The following is a 24,649-nucleotide window of genomic DNA, read 5'->3' as shown; positions in this document are numbered from 1 at the left end:
TTATTAGGATCAGGCCTGTAGTCTATGAAGAGGTTAAGTCTTTGCATCGAGCTCTGATGGTCTTTTCTAGTAAGAGAACTGAGTCTTATAATGGCAAAGGATTGATGTTATAATGATTCCAAAGGGCCCTTTTATGATGAAATTCTAAATATGTGAAATCCCATTAAACCTGTAGAAGTTCATGGGCTAGCTCCATTGAAATGACATATCGTTATATTGGGTATAGTGTGCTTATTATAAAGTGTGGCATAATAGGAACTTATTGGTCATGTTAGCAGGAATGAAGAGCCATTCACCCCCATAAATTCAGAAGCTACAGCCTAGACACTTGAGGTAGAAGTAATAATAGTATTCTATTTATACGTAACCAGAACCTTAAAATCTGACCTCAGAAATTTCACTAACAAAATGCTGTTACTAACAACTTGATTTTAGAAGTTTAACATTGATCATAGAAAAATTGTATAATTTTTTAAATTCAAAGACATGTGTTAAGTGTTAAATCTATTAGAAATTAGCATAGATTACCCGGGGGGTCCAAGTGTTCTAAAAGCTGACCACTTGGCACTACTAGAATTTGAGGTCCTAAAGGGAGTTGAGGATAGACATGAAGTTCTCCAACTAGCCTTGCAGTTTAAAGCTCACTTGGCATTCTTCTAATGTTAAAAAAATGATGGTTTTTTTTTATAACTTATAAAATTGTTTCAAGTAGACATTTTAAAACATTAAAATATCCAAGGCAATACTAAAACAAATGAAATAACTTTTGCATACTTTTCATATTAATTTCTAACTGATACTGCAAAGTGGGTGGTTTTCAATAATCATTTCCCACTTTTCCCATTCCTTATTTCAATGAGTAAATGCAATGGCTGTAAGCTCCACACTGCTATGCTTGCCCAGTTGTTAGATGGGATCTACTGGGCATGTGCCTATAATTAGCATATTCCTCCACAAATCACCAGAGTAACTTGAGTTTGACTTTTAAAGAAAGTCATGTTTTTAAGAAGCTGTGAAAAACTAAGAGCTATAAACTACCACTGAGAGCCAGTTGTCTAAGGTCAGTAAAAAGTACTTTTGTACTCCTACATTAAAGAAAAAGAAAGAATATGAGTATGTTCTTATTTTGGTAACCTTCACAGAAATTTTGGAAGTGGAGTCTTCAGAATTACAAGTTTAAATTTATTTTAATTTATTTGAAGGTTCTGGAGTAATTCCTGTTACTGACAATTGAAATTAAAATAGTCACTATCATCATCATTACTGTTATCATTATTTTTAGATAATACTTCATCATATTTAGATATAGTCAAAAGTTTATGTTATTATATATTCTGTGTCACATTTGGCACTGTTACATTGACATTTCATTAATGACCTACAAAAATTCTACATGTTGTCTTGGTTATGATTCTGTTCTTCACATCCATGAATGTTCCTTCTCCATATATATGGTTTTGTCTTTTATTGATTAACCATCGCATTTTCCATATCTAAAAAATGTTGGAAGTGATAGAAAAGGCAGAAAGTTAATCTTGGAATTCCTGTCAAGATAGCACCCTAACATTACCCTTTCAATTGTAGAGATTGCACAACCTTATTGTTCTGTGGAGGCACGAAGAGTAGAGGAAAGGGTTGAGCAAAGTGTCTGGGTGAGACCCCATGAGAAAGTGGAATCCTCAGACTTCTACCAGTTCAGTCCAAGGCGAGTAACTGCATTTCCTAGATTAACTGGTGATCCATTCAGCAGTACAAGGACCCAGTATCTGTTATGTGTCAGGTGCTGTTACTGCTTTACACAAAACTGTTATGAGCTCTGAGAGTACAGCATATGGTGGGTGTGTGCATGGTTGACATGTGAGTGACCACATGGCTGAGGTAGTTTGCTTCTGGATGTGGGGATTTCTCCAACCATTGTGGAAAAAAACAAAGACACAAAAAAAATACACAGAACATCAAGTGATGCTCAAGAAGAAAGAAAGGGTTCATGAGAAAGAAGAACATAATTTAAGGGCAACTTTGACATTATAAATCTGAAAATGAAGCTACTCACATGCAGTCTTGCTTGTCCCTGTAGCTTCTCCTCCAAAGTTTGTTTCTTTCATGCCCCAGCTGAGGTGGCTTTGCTTGACCCCCACAGTCCTCTTGTAAATTACATTGGAATGATAAATGTCTGTTTGCAATTTTATGTTTATTTGTGTGCTTGATTGTTTTGTTTGTTTGGAGTTTGGGAGGAGTTAGTTTCATGAAGGGTTCAAGAAGTTAGGTGTAGCCTGGCTCTTGTGAAACTTGCTTTGCAGATCAGGCTGGCCTTGAACGCAGAGATCTACTTGCCTTTGCCTCCTGAGTGCTGGGATTAAAGGTGTGAACCACCATCCCCAACTATCTGTTTATTTGCATATTTTGAAGACTTTTTGCTGTTTTTTATTAACTAGAAGTGGGCCTGAATCGTCTCTGTTTTGTCTTAAAACTTAACACGGGACCAGAAACACCCATTTAGTGACCAGATGTTAAAGCGCTGGGAAATCAGTGGGAACCCACTTTGGTTGAAACACAGGCTTCATGTCAGAGAATTATTATGGTAGAGAGAGAAACAATCCCAGTCAAGGTCATTTGACTCTGTCTAATATATACATATTCATGACACGTGTGTGTGTGTGTGTGTGTATAGCACATATATCCCCATGCAAGAGAGTGTATTGAGGTAAAGTTGTGAATTGTGTGAAAAGGCTGGAGAGTAATAGAAAACTTTCAGAGACATATCACATCTCTCAGTTAGGAAAGTGACTTGACTTTACTGTACTAGACAAGTATAAGAAACGCCAAAACCTAGTCAAACCATTGCCACAATGAGGGCGTGAGGGTCCAAACACCTGTTTTGAAGTGGTAGGAGTTAGGTTAGAAAGGAGGAATTGATCCAAGACAAACTGCAATGGGACTAATAAGCGATTGATTATGCAAGAGAGCAAGAAGTAATTAGAGCTGGTTTTGTATGTTCTTGAGAGATAATGTTAAGAGAGGAAGACAGTTTCAACAAGACAGAATCTGGTATCTGCAATTATTATCTCAGCTGTATAAAACCACCCAGTGAAAGATGAGACCAACATAAGTTCTTGCTTTGCTTAGTGGGATGATAGATAATTTTATTGTTTTTCTTTCTTTTTAATTTACATCATTGAAAAGAAGAGCATCCCTGAGAGAAAATAGCACATTCACATAAGTTGGATTTGAAAGATTGTGGCCACATTTCCTAGTCCTATCTGAGCAATACAGGTCAATTACGTGTTTATATTTAGGAGTATGGAATAGAATTTTCAGAATTGCACAAGAATAGCTGGATTTCTAGGGGCAGAGTAACATGTAAGGGTAGCACGCGAGACTACGTCCTTGGCAACCTGATGCTTTCTTTGCCTCTCAGTAGATTTGCCCTGCAAATCAGAATGTCCCAGTCGTCTTCATCTTCATACAAACATGTTCCTACCCTGCTTCCCTTCCACCTTGTTCTTCTTTCTATCCTTTCCACTTGGAGTCAAGGTAGCACTCTTCTAGAGTGTTGAGACCCAAGAGTGATCATAACATCACCGTATGCCTTGCCACTGATGTGCAGCAGCTGGTGGTGTAGCTGGCCTTGGGGACTCTCTCCTTAATCTGGAAAGCCCCAGTTACTGTCTACACTCTAAAGCACTACTCCAAGGCATTGCTCTGAAAGTTAATCTTTGGTTCCAGCTGTCTTTCCCCAGATAGTCTTACCATAAAGGTTTATTTCAAGACTCTTATCATTCAATCTATCATGTGGGTACAGTAAAATTAAGAACATGTATCTATAAATGTAAACTCTTATGTTTTTACAGTTTTAGTCATCACTGTAGATAAAATCAAGATGATATGAATATTAATGTTCATGATTTATTAAACAAAGAGTGGATTATCTGTCAGGGAAATAAGTGTAACTGTGGGTTGTTTCTTCACAGATTATCCATGAATAAGTAGAACTTAGAAGAGAAAAAGTTAACTGCTATTTCTGTGACATTTTCTGCTGTTATCGATGTAACTCTTGAAACGCCCAGCAATATGTAGAAGCATTTGCTCACTTTTCTGGATATATGATGGCCACAACTGTGTATAACGAGAGGAGGTGTATGCCGCTAAAATTAACATTTGGGTTATTATTTATTTATTTTTATGCCATTTTACTAGTAGGCTAAATACAGTTGTTAGTACTGTCTCTAGTCTCTAATAGAACATATTGTAAACTTCATAAGATTAAATAAGCTCTGAACAGTGGTCATTGAAATCAATTTAGGGTGTGTTTGTATGTGGGGTGTATGTGTGTGTGTGTGTGTGTGTGCACATGCACACGCGCGCGCACACACACACACACACACACACACACACAAACACACCACACACCTATGCTAGAGATTATGAAATAAGTATTTTTTGTTTTTTGATTGTATAGGTGATAACTACCTTATTGAGTGGTAATCACAGTTTCTGAAAGAAATTATGTGAAAATTATGTCTACAGACTTTATCCAGTATGTTTTGAAAACATAATTAAACTGGATTTAGAGAGTAAGAATCCCTTATGTGTTAGGGGCTTTTCTGCACTCCTAAAGACCTGTCCTAGGAGTAAGTAAGCCTTGAGGACAGGAAGAGCTTAGCTTAATACTCAGTAAGTAGGGAGTCACTTCTCATTATTGGACACTCTTCAGTGTACCCTGTAGATTCGTGAGAATCACCTGACGTTAGTCCTCAGACTTAAGCCGCTCCTCTGTGCCTCCCAAGGCTGTGCATGCGGCTCCATGGCTGGGGTTGTCTTAGCTCCGTTAGCTCCTCTTACTCCCAGAAGCTATGTATCATGTCTCCCATGCTAAAAACTAACGAACAAAGAAACAAACAACCCTGCTACTTCTATAAACTTCTATACTTTTGCCATTTTTAATATGTAAAATTAAAAATTTCCAGTTTGTAGAGCATTTAATATTCTCTATGTCCTATTAACAACAACATCAACAACAAAAATTAGAAACTTTCCATAGACTTTGCTTGTTGGAATAAAAGCTTTTTATAGGCCTCCCACCTGACCTTTTAGAACTATCTCTACCCTTCTGCCTCTATGGTTACCCAGCTCTCTTATACTCTTTTGGGGGGTCGGGAGGGGGGTGAAGTAGACTCTTGGCCAGCAACATCTGCATCTTGTGGAAACTTGATAGAAATGCAGAGTCTTGGTAGCACTGAATTAGAGTCTGGGAGAACTGGCCCCATTCTCTGGTCTGATAGGCTCTTTAGGTGGTTCTGGTGCACACCATGACTGAGAACCTCTGCCTTAACTTCACCTACCTGTATTACTTCCCTGCTAGGATCCTAATTCACTTAGAGGACTCTACCTTGTTCTTTCTCCTCTGTGCCACAGAACATCCATCAAGTCCCTTACAGCATTTACAGCTCCGGCATTTGTCTATCTTTGAAGGCGGAGGCTACAACATAAATTACTTTTCATCTACATAGAGCACCTTCTCAGGGGTCTGTTAATAAGTGCTGATGAGCATGTGAACGTATGCATGGATGAAGGACAGCATTTTAGAAGGAGTCGTGATCAATAAGGTCAGCTGCTGTAGAGAGATCACGGAGAATAATGAATGAAAAATCTATTGGATTTCACAGTACGGCAGGTGTTGGTGACCTTTGAAATGCTTGCTTCAGCAGAGTGATGGGCAGGAAGCCCAGATTGCTGGAAGTTAAAGGCGTCCAACATGATAAGGACTTGCACACTTCTTATTGACTGTTTATCAGAACATTTAGAAACAGAGTTTTCCTGGGTGAAGTTACTGAATGGCTCCTTTTGGTTGGTAACCTAATTCCATTGAGTCTGTGATCTTATGAGGTATGATCGTTAGAACATGAGGTAGATCGTTATGATGTGTTTCTAATTTCAAAATGATAAAAAAATTATATGTCCCCTAGAATGATACAGGGCATTCAGAAAGTTCGTAAATGACCGTTTCCCTGCTTGTCTGTCCTATGATTATTTTCTTTACTAATGCTGTTGAAGATATCACTCTGTGCATTTTGTCGAAGGTGAACTTCTTTAGAACATTTCTCATTGCAGTCATGGCAGAAATTATGAATTTTATTTGGACTGAGGGGATATACCTTTAGTTGAAACAGGCAGTAAATTTGAAATTACATGATATCGACCTGAAGGTGTTCCCCAAAATGTAGTTGAATCGGTGACAGAGTTTCCAAACAGTAATTAAGATATGGATGGGAACCTGAATTTCTGACCTTAATTTCTAATTTCTATTTGAGAGAGAGAGAAAGAGACAGAGATTGAGAGGAAGTGATTGATTGATGATTGATTATTGGACTCTTGTAGCCATTAATTTTAAGGATAATACATTCTTGGTCTCAAGCATATTATTAATACTAGCATTAGGTCTTTTACAGAGTATGATACTGTCCAATTCATTCAACTCATATTATTTCCATTTATTAGTAATTTTACCAGCTACAAATTCAGAGAAGAAGAGAATTTCCATTAGTTGTAACTAAAATCCAGTATCTGATCTTATAATCCATCATTCCACCATTGTTGTGGTCAGAAATAGGACAGACTTGCTTGTCCTTGATGGCTCTCGCCATCCAGTCCAGGTAGGCCTGACTCATCCAACGTTTGGGAGATCTTGGAATTCAGTAGAGCCCAGCTCAGGGCCACACATTTTATGTCAGTTAAAAGACCAAACTTCTTAATTCTTATTTCTCTAAATGTTATCAAAATTTGTTAACTTAGCTGTGTGTGATTGTATATAACTTTTATACCAGAACTCAGGAGACAGAGACAGGCAGATCTCAGAGCTGGAGACCAGCTTGGTCTAACATAGAAGGTTCCAAGACAGCTAGAGCTACTTAAATGTTGTCTCTGAACAAACTTCTTGGTGACTCCCTACAAACTGGAACTGTAAAACAGATTTTCTTGGTAGAGCGTAGATCCTATACCAACAATCATTAGCACAGAGTGATTATTTACAATGCTGTGTTCAGGCTGAAATCATGGCTGATATCCTCAAGCCATGCTGTTTAATTTCCATGTCTTCTTCTCTGGTCTATGGCTTATCTCTGATACTTTTTAGAGTATTTTCTTTGTGGACTACTTGGGCTTTGTTGTTACTCCTACTAACTTACTAGCACAAACATCTTCTGCACTAAGGTCTAAACATAGCCCTATGCCTGTGTAAATAAAGTTTTACTGGAACATGCGCACACACATGCACACACACACACACACACACACCAGCCTTCCTTCCATACTCTAGTGTATAAGTGACTAATTGTTAAAGAAAAGTTGCAGCTTACAAACTAGTTACTAAATATCAGGTCCTTGTAGAATAAGTTGTTGAGCCCTGTTGTACATACTGCTTTGTCACACTGTTCCTACTTATTTATATATGACACATTTATACAGAATGATCATAAGCTCTGGAGATAGTTAAGTAGGTAAACGTGCTTGCTGGAAGTCCTGATGATGAACTTAGTCTAGTCTCCAGGGCCCTCATGGTAGAAGAAAACTCCTATTAGCTATATTCTGACCATTACATGAGCACCATGGTAGATGTGCATATTCACAAAGAAAATTAAATGTAAAAAATTAATTAAATGAACATCAGGAAATATCCTTATAGCTCCTGTCTGGCTACAAAAGGTATTTAGAGGGAAATATTTTGTCTTAGATATTTTACTCATGCTTTTACGGTTATCTGAAAATTCCTGTCCCCTTCCACCCTGTTCTCATTCAGTTTCTTTCTCTTTGAACTACCAGACACTCAGCTTCTTAATGCCCTGGAAGATGGGATAACACTTTACCATCAGCTACTGAGCACATCTGAACATAGGTCTGCATTCACTTTGCAACCATGCAGAATGCCAAACCCCATGCATAAAATCCAGGATTTGGTGTCATATTGTTTCTTGTGATCCTCTCAGTTACTCATTTGTTGTGGTCAGAGCGCAAACAGGCTTGTTTGGTGGGGGGTTGGGAGGACTGATGAAAGAAAGTGGAGGAGGAGCAGATTTCCCCTTTCCCAATATCTAAAGCACGGGCTCTGAGTGGATCAGCTGCTCATCACAAGGCAGCATAGTCAAGCGGAGCTTGAAGAACAAGATAGCAACACCGCTCTCCTGCCTTCCGCAGCCTAAATGCCCTGTGGAGTGAGAGCTGACTTCAATCTGCAAGCTTGTGAAACCCTTATCTTTCCCAAACGTTAAATTAATTTTTAAAGCTATTTATTCAAAGTTGACTTAACCACCAGAATAGGAGAGATCAGACAAATCAGCTGCAAGAAATGAAGTATGGGGAAACCCGAACTCTTTGACAAAGTATTCCTGGGAGTAAATGTGTTGAATGAAGCCAGCGGGTAAATGATAAGGGCCTTTACACTGTGGATGTAAGAAAGCAATTTATCAAGAGTACATGAACTCTCTGGTGGCTTCAAGTCAGGAAGAAATGAGAGTGGAGGAGGAGCCCTAAAAAATACATTAGAAATACTTAAAAAAAAAAAAAACCTCTGTGTGCATGCTCTTTTGAATCTCTCCATTATTACGCAGAAGTGTTGGTATGTTTGAACTGGGGTTGTTCAGCTTGCTTTTGGGCTGTTGGCAATACTGCTGTGGGGTAAAGTGTTAGGGATAAAGCATTTGATACAGGCTGCTCAGTAGCTTACATTCTACAGGAACCTTGGGTATTCTCAGATGTGGCTATGACTTAAGGCAGAACATTGCTTGACCCTATTTGCCTGACTCAGGAGGTTAGATGACTATCTCTCTGGCTTACAGTGTTTGCATTGCATTTTTACTCTCTAGGGCATGTGTTTATAATTCTGACAGTTAATTGCAACACCTTTTGTGTCCTTTTGAGGCGTTCTGGGTGCCTTTTGGGAGCCATCTCTTGCATTTTGCTGAATCTCCTGAGCTCTGTGGCTGAGACTTCTATCACCTTCATCGACAGTGGAGAAGCTGGGGCTGCATTCTTTGTGTTCTCAGCAGTAGGGTTCCCAGTAATTCAGATATGGATGGGAAATAAACCCTCTGATCTTATCTTCAGGCTTTTAACGTTAGAGGAGAGATGCATTTTGTAGAGGTGAGGAGAAGACAGTTACTGAAATGTGAAAAGTATTTACTCTAAAAATGGCCATCCTCTGCTTTCTCCACAAGGTAATTCCATTAGCTAAATAAAATCACAGAAACTCCCAGTTGTAGTCACTTGTTTTTAGTTTCATCTGACACCATTGGAAGAACTCTAAACAGAAGTAACTAAGTAACTTCCAGGCATCAAGCTAGTGAGGACAACACGATCCCGTAGGCAAACAGGAGAGAACTTCAGAGAAATAAAGTTTCAGAAAAATCTCCCTTAGATAATTTGAGTTGTAATCTTTAGCCCTCCACACAAGCACCAGCTTTCCTCATTTTTTCTGAGGAAGGTTCTATTGTAGTTGTGGTTGTGGTTGTTTTTATTGATGACTTTTCTGTGTAGCCCAGGCTGGGCTTGAATTCTCTTTATCAGTCCCTGAGCACTAAGATTACAGGTACACAGTCTTTCCCTTGCCAGGTTTGAATGGGGCCTTTCCCCCTAGAACTTAAAAGATGTTCTTCCTCTTCTTTGAACCAGTTAGGAAGTCTAAGGGTGTTAGCAGAGACAATTCTTCTAATGTTTTAAAGGAGAATCTCTCTACATAGTCCATGCTGGCCTAGGACACATTCCTCTACCTGTACTGATATTATAGGCATGTGCCAGCATTACTTGTTTAGAGGGTAATGTAGAGCCTGTTTTTACAGTGTCAATTTGGGTTTCTGTGTTTGTGTAGAGAAATAAAAGGCACTATGATGATAACTTGAGCTGGAATTTAATTAGCAAATTATTTTGTCATATTTTCAGAAAAAGCCACAATCACTAAGTAAAAAATCCTTAGTGACTTTCCATAAGTCAAATGTTTTATCTGACATTGTCTGTGATTTATAAATACTAAATCATAAGGGTGCCAAAGCAGGAAGTAAGGTCTCTTCCTTAAATATCTCTGGTCATAAGCTGTCAAAATGGAGCCTGGATAATGTCCAATAATGTTTCTAATTTTTTTTTTGTCCTTTCTGTCTGTTTATCCCACCCTATCCCGGCACATCGGTGGGATGACCACAGCCTTGGATAAACTCAGCACACAGCACCTGTACCACCCCACTCAAGTGGAGATCGTGCAGTCCAATGTAGTGTTTGACATCAGCAGCTTGATGCTCTACGGGACGCAGGCAGTGCCTGTGCGGCTAAAGATACTGCTAGACCGGCTCTTCAGTGTCCTGAAGCAAGAGGAAGTGCTGCACATACTACATGGCCTGGGCTGGACCCTGCGGGACTATGTCCGAGGATACATCCTTCAGGTAGGAGAGGAGTTGAGTACTGCATTGGGCCAACTCTTGGTGGGTTCATTGAGAACTGTGGCTACATCTGGTTTTCTTCTTCCTCTCACACACCAGAGAGGTGTACTCTCCTCAGGTCAGGGAATAGGAACAGAGAGAGTGCTGTCTGTAGGCTACTGTCAGGCCTTAGGAACATGTAATTGAAGGGGAAAGTAGCTGGTTGACTAGTGTTGCTTTATGTGCACCTTTGAATTCAACTCTTACCCTCCAAAGTGAGCTATCTATCTTATTTCCCTCAGTAAGCCTTGCTATCTTTGAGATGAGTAATGAGTTTTGAAAATCTGACATGACTCTCCAGCTGGGTTCATGAAGGTATTTCTCATGCCCAGGAGGCAAGGTGCCCTTGAATGCTGTGAACCCTTGAGCTTCATTGTATCTTCACCCAAATCAAAGGAAGAACTGTAACCTGCATAAACTAACCGTCTGCATATCTTGTGAACACTCATGTTGTAGCTTCAGAGCTTGGAACCCTGGAAAATGTACACGTGGATATAGGTTTGGCCATCTATATCCTGGAGCCACTCCTATGTATCAGTGTCACTGCTAATGTGGTAGGGCTTCTGGATTTATTTGGAAAATACATAGCCTCTGTCCTATCATCAACACCCCCTCTCTCATAGCCCTTTTAGTGCTATGCCATAAGTCATTTTGCCTCTGATTTTTTTTTTATATCTATCTGCTTTCCTGTAACCTATAAGAGGTAACTGTTGAGATCAACATGTTGAGAGACCCCAGGACCCAAAATCTGGATGATGCAAGACTAACTTATATTGAAGCAAATGGCATTTAGGAAAGGTAGAATGTTAAGTCTTTTTTGACGGTTCCTATGGAGATATTTCCAGAGCTGACCTCTTGGAAAGAAAAATATTAATGGCTGTGCCAGCCCTGTTAGAGTACATTAGATATAACTGACATTTATGATCTGATCCACCCCTGTAAAATGTAGGTCCTCAGCTGCCGAATACACATATTATACAGAGACTCTATTGAGTGGGGTTGCTCCCATCTCTCCTTGTTTTAATCTGGAATGAGAACATACAAATTCATGCCATTCTTTTACATGGTTCTTCTACACATCAGTAGGGACAGAACAACAAACAGTAGCATAGTGAATAAAAGTAGAAAAAGAAGTGCCAAGGCCCGTCTCTTCCATGATAGGACAATTCTTAGTTTAGTACAAGCCTCAGTTTGAGAAGCACGGAAGCTTTGGCCCTTAGAACAAGAACTGGGGGTATCAATAATTATATACACCCTTTTTAGTTCGTATTAACTTCCTTTTTTGTTGCTGTGGAAAAACCCCATGACCAAGGCAACTTGCAGAAAGCTTTATCTTGGCTTATAATTGCAGAGGATGCACATCTTTAAAGTCAGAGACGGTAGGTAGCAGACATGGCAGAGGGAGAAGAAAGCTGAATGGTCACATCTTAACCACAAACACAAAACAGAGAGAACACAACCATAAACATTAAGAGTCTTTAAACTCTTGAAGCCTACCTCTAATGACATACTTCCTCCAGCAAGGCCACGCTTCCTAAACTTCCCTAAACAGCACTGCCAACTGGACCCCACGTGTGTAAGTGTACAAGCCTGTAGGAGACCTTCTCATTCATAACACCACAGTTTTAAGAAGTATGTCACATATTCTCTCCTGTGCCACATGTAAGACTATCTCATTGAGGTAAGTGGGTGGATGAGTCCTAAGAGCCAGGGATTATGAAGAAGGAATGCATGATCCAGGATGAAGAACAAGGACAAAGAAAACATGGGACCACTTTCCCCATCACTGCTTCCACTGGCACTTGCCATGTGATTGCTAGCATCTCTTTTGGATATTTTTTTCCCTACAAGAAATAAACAAACCAAACCAAACAAACAAACAAAAAAACCTCTTACACATGTCTCCCTAGAGTCATTAGCTTAGCTGTTTTCCTTTATTCAAAACGCATCAAATAACATCTTCCCTGGCTCCACTGTGAGGCTTGCTGCTGCCATCAATACTGTATTTCAACACCATGGCAATTCTTTTTCTGCCTCAGACAATGGTAACATGTTATGTGTTTCTATTCAAAGAAGTAGATATGTGCATGGCTATACTGGTTTGCCATCATAACAACTCTGTAGTGGTTCCTGTCACATTTTGACGTTATTTAATAGACAACTTTATAACACTGCTGTTTTCTACTGTTCTGATTTGACCAGAGATAAATATAAAATAATTATTTAGGTATTAACTTTCCCAAAATTTTATTATGTGTCTTCAGGATAGAAAATAGATGTCTTTCAAATATATTGTAGATTTCATTTTGTAAAAGATATAATTGCAAGAGAAGTATCTAAGTAGAAGACAGCAAAAAGCCTCAAACCAATATATAGAAATTCTCTTATTAGGAAAGGAAAGGCTACATATATTGCCATTTTTATGTAATTATAATTAATTTTCATTAATATAAATGTTGTCAATTCTCAAATTTTAATGTATCATTTTTAAGAGCCTAGAATTGTTATTTTCAGAAAAATTATAGATTTTGCATATTAGTGGAACTCTCACCTTATTTTCTGTCTTTTTTATTGATAGAATTGATGTAATATTGATTTTCTTTAAATGGCACTTTCTGTCATTTAACATTTATCATATACTTGTTCTGTGTAAAACAGTTCTAGGGTTAGAATAGAAGCAAAAGATTGCAGAGCACAAAAACATTAGAGAATACTTTCTCAGAAAATATTTGTTTTGTAAAAGATGAAAGAAGTTGGGCTATAAACATATCCCCTGTCTTCTAAAGGTGGTTCTTGATTACTGCCCAGTCTTTAGACTTATGTATGGTAATGATAAGGTATGCACAAATGACTTTGGATATAATTATATGTAACATTTTTTGTGCAGGTAGACTATAAACTGTTCATCTGAGAGCCAGGGAAGCCTATAATGCACCATTAGTGTACAAGTCATTTTATCTGGCTAAAACTCAATTGTCTTGTAGCCCTCAAGGCATCAATTTTAGCATTATTGCTCTCAACAACAGTATATTGAATATTTTGTCAGTTAAAGGAGAGTAATTATCAAGGCAGGTTAGGGTGGCTGTTACTCTTACCACATATTGACTTGGTTAGCAGTTGGCTATAGATTGTGTTACTGGGCAAATAAAGATGTACGGTAAGTTGAACTGGTCAAGCCAGGATATTAATCTAAGTCTCTCTGGGCCCAAACCTACACTCTGTATGTATACCCAGATACTTGTACCTTTATCAAGAGTTTTGAAAGTGGAAGAGAATATGTCATCTGTTTTTTTTTTAAAACTGGAAGTGTATAGTTGCAGGGGAAGAGCAGGTCATCCAGAATTCAAGAAAGCTATCATTTGTATATGATATTCAGAGAAAAGGGTACATAACAGGAAAGCCACGCAGTCATTGAAAAGCTTGGGGCATCTGTTAAAGAGTCTTTCACCTAGGTGGCATCTATAAGCTAGCCAGTTGAGTGTAAAATGAATAGCTTAAACTGGACCACAACCACATAAGAAGGTGGGCCATTTCCTAGAGGTGAGAATCCCAGTGATCTCCTGTGTAGTTGCTAAAGTCTTTGTTCAGAAAGGAAAGCTGGATTGCACTCCACAAAAGTAAGATGGGAGTATATTCACTTAAATGCTAAAATATAAAGTCAAGGGGGCCTATATTTTCGGCAATCAAAGAATAATAATTATTACTACTCCAGGACATCCTCTATGGACAGATTTATTCAAATCAATAAAAATAGTGGCTTGTATTCTTGTCCTGACTTTATTTCCTCTCTGTCTCTGACTTATCATCGTTGAATTTAGTCATTTAAAAATAAAATTTTCACATAGCCTCTCTTTAGCTCGAACATGTAGCTAACTTGCCTGGATGCATGTTCCGTCCTGTCTTTGGAAAACTCCCCACTTGAAAGCAAGTCCTTCCAGAATTCTAAGAACCAGTTCAGTCTTTCTGAATAATTAGCAGAGCCACAGTGATGAATAAGACGAAGCCAGTGAGCAGAGGCTCAGTGATGCACATCGCAAGTCACCTGGCCACATGGTTCTAGCATTTCTTAGACTACCATCAGTTTGAGAAGTCTAGGTTTCAGTGCGGGGGGTGGGGGAAAACGACAGGCTGGATACCTCTCTGAGCATTTCATGGTACACATTAGCATAATGACAGCTCTGAGGACTTTTGAAGGAAGTAGACTTGAAAATGTGGATAAGTAGCTTTCCCCAGTCCTTGCTAATGACTAACTTTTTGTCAAGTTCATCCAAATAATTCAGTTCCAGAACACACTTACCTCTTCCTTAGCATAGGGTCCATTTAGGAAGAATTTCATTGCCTGCAAATCCCCACTCCTCTGCCTGTGTGGGTTCTACAGGAAGAAGATGAAATCCAGTTTTTTTGCCAGTACTAGCTGAACCAATAGAGCCCTTCTTTTTCTGGTGTTATTTTTATTTCATGACTGTTCACTTCAGGTTCGTCCCACAGTTTAAGTATAGTCAGTGGTTAAATGTCTCTCCTACCATTGTACTACAAATTCGCTCAGTACATACCAGTTACAAGGAAATATTCATAAACTTAGGATATTTCACACAGAATGCATGCAATATCCAATAATTTCAGTTGGTCCTAGGATCCTTAGCCTTTCTTCTGACTTTCTAGGGACTGACAGCAGCCCATGTAGCTGTGCCTCTGCAGGTCAGAAGTAAAGGCCTCCAGGCTGCCTAGCCAAAGGCCTATGCAAAATAAACAGATTCTGGTATTTGTGTGGTAGGAAATGTCAATATTAAACAAACACATTTATATTACCCCATGAGAAGTAGATTCACATGTTTGTTTTTGAATCCCCATCCACCCCTCTTGTAGTAACTTTCAGTAAATTAGCAGTTGATACATTGAAGTCAGTATGGGTTCTATGGCTTTTCTGTGACCACAGGAACTTCAAATTGGCACAGTAGTGTATAGCAAGCTGCCTGGAGATCACAAGCAAGTATCTCTTGTTCCTGTCTCAGCACACACGACGGCCATTTCCCTGTGTTCTGTGTAGGAAGACAGATTCATGAGTTAGATTCCTGGCTTAACGTCTTATCAGGAGTTTGAAATTAGGCCTTTGCCTTTATTTAATATGAGTCTCCCACCTGTAAAGCAGCATAATAATAGTACCTCACAGCTTTGTTGTGAAAATAGCAGCATACATGAAGGGCTACTAAATCCAGCCAACTATAACTGCTAATAGGATGATGAAGGATGATAATCAATTATTATAGCCTATTGCCTGCCTGCTCATTTTAGTTCATAAAATAGCCTTGAATTCTGGAATTCCTTTGTGGGTTTGTTTTGTTTTGTTTTGTTTTTGAGACAGGGTTTTCATGTTTAGCTGTCCTAGAAGTTGCTCTGTAGACCACACTGTCCTCAAACTCAGAGATCTGCCTACCTCTGCTTCCCAGGTGCTTTGGTTAAATGTATGCACCACCAGCAACCATCAAATCCTGGAATTCTATATTTCACTATCCCCCCTTAGAGCAGAATGTCTTTCCAGCCATTCAAACACAAAGATATCAACTTCTCTATTGTAAATAAATTACATGCATATGACCACACACACAAACGTGCTTAGGCATTTGAACATATTTGAATATAAACGAGAGCAGAAGAGAATAGTGACAGACACTGGACTCTGCTGTTGGACAAGCTTGGGGTAAACCTTGGTGTCACCTTTGACAGCTGCTTCGTAAGAGAGATGTGACATACCAATATCAGTTTCTTCATCTATAAATACTGTAATAAAAATGAAATTATATTTAAATATCTCACACCTTAACTAGCCCTTGGCACACTTTATTAATAATTATTACATTATGTGTGTTCACATGTGTGCCTTTTTAAAGAAACAGTTTATTCTGTAGGACACTGCGTTTACCACTTTTCTATATCTCTGCTTCATCAACTCTTCCAGTATCTTTCTGAGTCCCTGGTGCAGAATAAGTGAAATTTGTTAGAAATCATTTGAGTAGGCTTTTGTGTGAAATAAAAGTTATAGGTCAGGGTGTAGCTTAGTGATACAGCACTTGCCTAGCATGTATAAGGTCTTGAGTTCAGTTCCCAGCTTTAGAAAATAAAATAGGCAGACTTTAAAATGGGTATTAACTAGCCTCACAAACTTTTAGGGAATTCCAGAAGCATAAAGAAGAAAGTACCTATGTGTAGTTCATTTAAGTAACCTTTTAATCAGTTAATTGCTATGTAGAGTCCACCGGCACATGTCTTTCCTAAAGCCCAAGAAACAAGGCAGCCCTCATGAAATGACAGGAAGAAAGTTATTGATGAAAACTAAGAATTGCAAATGGCTTAAAGGAGGAATGATTTGATCCCAGATGAGGATAGGATGATCACCAAGGCTCATGAGAAAGTTATCTTTGTATCCTGTCACCAATGTGTGAGTCTTTCTCAGAGAGGGCAAGCACAGCGTAAGTGAACAAGAGCCCTCTGTTTCTAGCAAGGACAGGCACAAGACACATGATTTGGGGCAGTGTCCCATGTTTAAATCGTTTGGTTTTTTTTTTTTTTTCACAGTGCTTGAGCCATCTACAAACATTATCCTGGGAATCTTTCTAGCCTCCCTATTAAACAGATAGTTTGGAAGACTATTATCCCTGTTTTAAAGTTGCCATGGCTAAAGGCCTTAGGCAGACTTGGAGCTGGAAGTTGAATATAGAAATTTTGAATCCCCTGGCAAAGCTCTGACTATTCGAACAGTAATGAAAACAAAGTCCTTAGACATAACGATGCAGCTTGGCGTTTAGTACTCAGAGCTAAAACGAAAATGCTCTTCCTCTTACCCTTGTGTAATAGAGCCAAGTAGCTCACCAAATAGCTCACTAGATTGTGAGGTGGGATGCAAGGATCAGGAATAGGGCCTGTGTGTGTGGAACATAGAACAAGGCTTCTGAATCCAGCAGGAGAAGCAGAGGTAATCCACTTTCCCTTGACAAGTTACATTTGATAAGATCAAACTCAGGCTTACTTGAAGACATATTATTTGTTGTTGTTGTTGTTCTTGTTCTTGTTCTTGTTCATTGAGACCCAGTAGACCAGCTGGCCTTCAACTCTGATCTGCCTGCCTCTGCCTCCAAGTGCTGGGATAACAGGTGTGCAGACCACCACAACAGCCTGTGTTTCTTTTAGATGGCATTGATTAAACTGTCGTCCCTGGAGTATCACTCCTATACATTAGTCATTGAATTTACATCTGACAGCTCCTGAACTGTGAGGTTAAACCTCAAGCCAACCCCCGGTTAGTTTTCTAACCATGCCAAAGTGACACTGTCCACAAGTCTCATTTTCTTGCAAAAATTCTTTGAAGAATTTTTAACATGAATAGATGTAGCATTATAAATTCATAGCGAAGCTCAGCAAATATGCTTCCCTAGGCAGGTCAGTCTTCAGTCCGATTCCACCCATTAGATTTCTAGAACCACACACATTTCATGGTTCTACTTTGCCATACACTGTACTTGAGCCACTGCATTCTTTTCTGGTGTTTCCCTCAGTTTGTTGAAGGAGTAGGTGCCGTGACTCACAGTGAGGCTCCAGGAGGTTTTTATGGCCAGGCTCTACTCTGTTTTACTTGGCCTCCTACCTCTAATCCTGATGTGTGAAATCATGAAGGGCTAGGAGAGGAAGGAGTGAGATAAGGATATGTGCAGAGGCTTTTGGAAGCTTTGGCTAAGTCCATCCAGATGAGACACACATAGCCATAGAGGCATTTGATTCATGTATGATATTGGCACATGTAATGCTGACAGTGAATTAGAAGACACAGTGTGTACCAATCCATTTACTAGTAGCGTCAGAGTGAACCCTGTCTAACGGAATTAGTCTGTGAAGACCTGTTGAAATAGGCAGTTCTTAGGAAAAAGAAGTATACTATTACTCCATAGACAGGATGGGGCGCAAGCTTTTTGGTATATGGGAAGAATGCTATATTTGAGAGATAATGAATAAGTATATGGGGGAGTTGTTTCACTCGGCTGACGACTCTGAGTGTGGGGTCTGTGGGCATGGATTTTGACTTGTCTGATACTTTCCTATCACCACCCTTCCTGCTTGCTTGCTTTCCTCTTTTCCCAGTAACTACCTCTTTCTAAGGGATGTGATTCTAATGGTTCACTAATCCAGCATTTGTTTTTAATACCCGGGGACTTTGTAAATAATCACCTTACCACTGTGGCCCTGTTATCATCTAGGAAATGTTGGCGGTGATGGAGTGGTGTGTTTACTCTTGTCCACCTGCCCTCCGGCACTTTCTCTCCCTTTGCAAAAAGGAGACTTAAGCTAGCAGACTTGGAGGGTAGGTGACTCAGTAACATTACAACAATGGATTGGCTTGTTTGACACCAAAATAGAAAGCAGAGAGCCCACTAGAGAATGGCCACTGGTGGTGGGGGGAGGGTGTTTTTCATCCAGAATTCATCTATTTCCTGTGTGATTCTTGCATAGAGACCTCAGAACAACATGCTTTTTGACTCTGAGAGCGAGAGCTTCTGTCTGTGTTTCTTTATTCTTCTGTACTTTTTTCCCTAACAAAGCCATAATAACAGTGTCAGCAGCAGCTTTCTAGTTACTGTGAGTAATGTGGTTTTGTATTTTCTATTTTTATTTTAATATGTTTGCCTATTGTGGATTTTTTTTTTGATTTGTGTTAAAATTAGTGTTAAGCAAATGCAGTAATTCAAACTGTGGTATGTTCTGCATATTTCTTCCTTTCTTCCTTCCTTCCTTTCTTTCTTTCTTTCTTTCTTTCTTTCTTTCTTTCTTTCTTTCTTTCTTTCTTTCTTTCTTTTGCAATACAGCTCTGAAGGAAGCATCTGTCAACAGTAAGCATTCCTGCTTCTTAGAGTGGGACATAGACTAACAGTATAGACTCCTGATTATAGTAACCTAGACTTTAAAGCAATTGGCATGTAAATAACACAATAGTCTTTGTTTCCAGAGTACTGGTTCATAGTAGATCTGTTTATTCATAGTTTGTTGATAAGATACGAAATTGGCAAGTCAGAGAAGCACCTTAAATTGACTCATTTATTTGCTTGTTTTTAAATATACAGCCACAGTCAGAAGTTTTAAATGAACAATAAGATATGTTCAGATTCCTCTTGAGAGAGTAATTAAGAGCTCCTTGTCTCTGTGCTGTCATCTTTGCCAGAATCTGAGTTCATGCTGAGTATGTTCCATTGAGTCAGCCTTCACTCTCTCAGCAGTGGGATTGCTGTCCCACGCACTGACATGTGAGGGAATGTCTATCTTGCAGTAGCCATGAGCCTCTGCCAGATTTTGAGGTCTGAAGGGCCAGTGCTGGGAGCTTCTCAGTTCTGAATCGGGGTTCCAATTCCTAATAGCAGAGTCAGGGAAGCCAGTTGAATCTGTGGCCAACAGGATGTTTTTTTTTTTTTTTTTAAAAAAAAAATTCCCTCTCTTTCCTTTCTTGAGGTGCTTTATTACTTTAAAATATGAGTATCTCTGTCCATTGATCCTCTGGTGACTTTCTGCTGGATTCAAATTGTGGTTTCTTAGGTGAAAAGGTCAGTGTGTTATTCATTCAGCTGCACATTGATGGAGATTAACCGAAAGCAGTTCAGGACATGTGGACATCTCCAGACCCAGGGTACCTGAAGGAAGTGTATTTCTTTCCTGCTTAGTCTCCACTTCCTCAGCCATAGAGAGAGGATGCTCTGTCTGCTGGGAGTGGGGGAGGGGTTTCATTGTCAGTGTATTAACTGCTGCAAATCCATGGCCATAGGGTGCATAAGAGCCCTTGAGAATCAAGCACGTCACCTCTGTAACATCACCTGATTTAGTGCTTTTCCTCGGGTCTTCAGTGTCTCGGGGGGCCTTTTTCCCTTGCAGCACTGATCTTTCAATGAGGTGCTAGTGTCTGTCCTGAGCAATAACAAGGAAAAACCATGAAGTGTGAACAGCTCTTATTAGGGGGTAAATGTCATTAACGCTTTTGTAGCCTTCTCTACAGTCTGAATGCTCTTGTCAAGAGAGTGACTCACTGAAGCCTTCCTTTAAATCATAGAACAGAGTTTCAGATGCTGAAGTTTTACATTTTAATTAAGCAAAGCCATTATGCCCCTTGGCTCAAGTTTTTTTTTTTTTATAATCAGCTATGCCTGCAGCCTTTGAACAGTCCTCTAAAATAAGGCTGGAAGAACTTGTTACTGGAAGTTATCTTAAGGCCTTGAGAAACAGTTACCCTAATTCGAAATGTTAGGTAATTTTGTTGATAACGGAGCAGATGCCTCTCTCAGTTTGGGTGTTTCAGATGCTCACAGACCTATATGTTCCTATAAGATGCATGTTTATATATGATAGGAGAAAACAGTAGCATGTCAGGCTTATGAGTCTAAATTAACAAAATATTTAAAGCATCTACCATTTAGATAATGGTTTTATTTTCTGTACATACACAGAATTGTTTCTGTAGTCATTAAGTTTCTATATGTAAATTTCTAATGTTATTTGAAGCAAAAAAAAAAAAAATAGGCAAGATCTTGCTTTACTGCATCTTTTCTATTAGCCAATCAGCAGTCTGGGTTATAGCTTTGGATTGTAAAATTCAATAAAAATAGTTACATGGTAGAAGAGTGAGAAAAATAAAGTATTTTTTACACTGGTATTAAATTTTAATAAATAAATTATAAACATTGTTAAATCATGGGAAGTAAATCCAGAAAAGTTAGGGGCAAATTAGAAATAAAATTAATTATCTGATGCTTGTTGCTAACTTAAAATATCTAACTTAATTTGCTTTTTATTTAGAGTATAATTTTTAAAATTTGTTCTTTTCCCCTTTTTGAAATTACATTTTGGATTTTTGCTTTTCTTTTCTGCTTTTCCTTCTTACTTGTAAGACTGAGGAAAATGGGCTCATTTAACAGATACTTAGTGCATGGTTATTGTCTGCGGGTGGTAATCAGGCGGTGTGTTCCTGGTTAGCTTTCAGTAGTGGAGGCTGATTTCTACCAAAGGAGAGCAATCACTAGCTGTGTTTTGTAGTGAATATATAAGCCAGCTCTATAGCTAGGCTATTAGCCAGGTCTATGTAAATGGATTCTCTGGACATATTTCCAACTTGCTTGAGAGGTTAGTACCCAAAACAAACAAACAAAACACAAACCCAAAACTCCGAAATTAAGCTTCCCTCAGATCCCTTCGTCAAACAAAAGTAGCTTTCCACCCCACCCCTAATTTTTGAATTATGATATTCTTTTGATTTAATTAGATTTTGCTGTCCATTATGAAAATTTCCACCTATTTATTCAATTATAAAAGTTAACAAGCAAGGATTTATTTCCTGTCTCTTATTTAACTTATAAGTGATTTGTCAAGTTAATCTACCTTTATTGTAAAGTTTCTCTTTTCGGTGAGAATTCAAAGGTGACCCTTTAGAGCTCGGGAGGACCATGTGTAGAAACCTTGTGCGAAGTCACTCAGAAAAGGTGATCTCAATGGAATTGCTTTTGACAGTGCTGCTTGGGAAGTAATTGAATCAATTAAACTGTATGTTTTACATTAAATTAAAGTCTACAGTCATATAAAAACATAAACTTGGGAAGTAGTCTGCATTCTGTTTGTTAGTTTCCTTTGCTCAGTGTGTGGGATTTTAGTTCATCTGAACCTTATTTTGGGGGGGAAGTTGTATGTGCATGTAATCAGGAAAGTGACAGTCTAGTGCCTGTGGAGGGTTCCTAAGGGAAGTATTCTCACATTTGGGGGACTGTGAGAAGACACTTTAAATAGCACCATCTGCCTTGCCTGCCTCTTTCTCTCTGTTCTATCTTACACCTGGATCCAGATTGTTAATATAGAAATTATACTTTCTAAGGTTCACATTTTGGAATAACTTTGATGCCCAGAGAATGAAAATTATCAAAAGGCGTACAGTCAGACTTTATGAATGGCTTTCAAGGCACCGGGTGGGGGAAGCTTTCCTGTACTATATTCCCATTCAAAAGGTATATGGGCTCTGAAAGGGGTGCGCTGGAGGGAACTCCTCTTAAAAGGGAGGGGCTTTGTCAAAGAATGCTGTAGAGTGGGGTGTTCATTTATGATTTATTCACCAGAGGATATTCCTTTGAAAGTCCAGACAGCATCCTGAGGATAAGTTGTGGTCTCCCATATCTCTGGAGTGTCTGATAGTTTAAATTTCGCAAATATTTAAGACATCCCTATGTTATGGTCAAATGTTTTGTCCTAAGTTAGGCTGCCATTATTTTAGTCTGTGATGTGGTTGCTGCTTTGTAGTTCTTTATGAATCTACATAATTCTAGAAAGTCAAGATACCAGAATTTCAGTGCCACTGTTACATGGTGACAGAATATGTTATTTCTCTCCAGCATTTTTTCATTCCTGTTATATCTGCATGGTTTTACTCTTACCTTCACTTACCTGATTAGTGAGGAAGGTTTGTGAGGGTCATGTGTATTCAGTATCTTGAGTGAGCTTCAGGGAGATGGAACACACTTACGTATTGGTTAACTTTGCATCTTTGAAGTTTATGTGTCTAATAGGCAGCATTATAATTCAGGTATAGAATTATACCTGGTTTAGAATTATACGTGGTTTAGAATGGCATACATCAAACTAAAGCATATTTTCCTGTGGAATAAATATATAAGTGGTATGAAGATCTTCCCCCATCTAACATATTTGAAAATCTAAGGAATAAGATCAAACCTGAAATCTCTAAATGTGTTTAAGAAATATTTTCCATTTAGAAAAATGTTCTGTGAAGTTACCATGGTTTTTGATATTATACAGCTTATAAGTGCAATGTAAATTAGTAAATTTGGTAGAGTCTAATATATTAATAACACTGTGTATGTACACATACTTTCTACATTTACATGTTTTAGGAAAGATGTATACTAAGATGTTATACTAGGAAGTAATTACCTCTGTTTAGTAGGGCAGACATCGAGAGTCAGATAATTAGACTTTTAATTTTTAATTCTAGAGCAGGAATTAAAATCTGACTGAGAAAATGTTCACTGAATGCTATTTATTTACTTACCAAGTATAACTTTAAAAGAGTAGAAACACAAAGATTTATCTGAAAGATAAGAGTTTTAAGTTTTTCCTTTAAACTAGAGTTTAGTTTGACTTAGAATTCTGAGCAGTGCTTACAAAATCTGAATAGAGCCTTATGCAATGCAATAGATACTGTGGACAGGGCCTAACTGCAAGACTGTTTGGAGAAGTAGATTTTTATTTTGTTTTTATGAAGAGAAAACAAATGAATACAGAACCAAACACTAAAAAGACACACTAAACTATAGTACAGCTTTACACGCTCCAGCTTATTAGAAACTTGAAGGACTGAAGACGGGGATTTTCAGAATTCCACAACCACAAAGTGCACATGGGCTATTGATAGCTGTTCATTGAATTTTTTCACGTTTTTTTTTTCTTTTGAACAAATGTTGGATGTCATGAGAAAGCCTATAAAATGTACAGATCGGTCTGTTGAAAGCTTTAAGAAAGGGTTAGAATGTGTCTTGCACTTTAGTGTCATCATGGTACTTTTACTTCAGTATGTTTGATGCTTTCAAACGAGTGTGTTAGCCATGCATAGTTCCATACAAGGTATCCAGAATGAACTGGCTAAATCAGGGTAAGTTGGGCATCATAGTCAGTGGACATTGACCAGGTCTGGTTGATCTAGGGGAGCCCAAACTTCATACTTGGGTGTCAAGTTGCTAGTAGTTGTTGGTTAGGGCAATTGAGGTATTTGGTTTAGCCATAGTTTGTCCAAATGTGCATAGATCTAGGGTTCTGAAGAGCAGCAGGAGAAGGAAAGTGGAAGTGTACAAACCTTTTGATGTGTCCATTTTCTTCCTGGTTACTGTCACCCTATTGGTCAATATGAGTCAAGTCGCAAAGACCAAAGAGTTGGTCTTAAGATGGGTCTTAAGATACAGACATGGGGATGGGATGACATGAACGACTTGGGGCTAATACTGTGATAAGTGGTCATTCTAAAGCTTTGGGAAGCTTATTAGTAATTACGTATACAAGGAAATAACCTGTGCCAAGATGTCTTGTTTGGAAGTTGTCGCTGTCTTTGAAGCAGCAATGGTGCTGACATTAGGAACAGTAGTAGGAGTACAGTTGATGAAAGATAC

At 38.7% G+C, this 24,649-nt stretch overlaps 1 protein-coding gene across 14 annotated transcripts in view; it reads left to right on the top strand.

Annotated features, from left to right (window-relative positions):
* Positions 1-24,649, top strand: part of Bnc2 (basonuclin 2) — a 406,942-nt gene that overhangs the window by 273,219 nt on the left and 109,074 nt on the right. For all 14 annotated transcript variants that reach the window (XM_031377777.1, XM_031377780.1, XM_031377779.1 and 11 more), the window contains one exon: positions 10,189-10,424. In XM_031377777.1, coding sequence (XP_031233637.1) covers positions 10,189-10,424 — 236 coding nt within the window. The remainder of the gene's footprint in view (positions 1-10,188; positions 10,425-24,649) is intronic.

The sequence above is a fragment of the Mastomys coucha genome, unplaced genomic scaffold (genome assembly GCF_008632895.1).
Source record: "Mastomys coucha isolate ucsf_1 unplaced genomic scaffold, UCSF_Mcou_1 pScaffold18, whole genome shotgun sequence".
Lineage (NCBI taxonomy): Eukaryota > Metazoa > Chordata > Mammalia > Rodentia > Muridae > Mastomys > Mastomys coucha.
The sequence above is the reverse complement of the archived record's forward strand: the minus strand, read 5'-3'. Positions and strand labels throughout refer to the sequence as shown.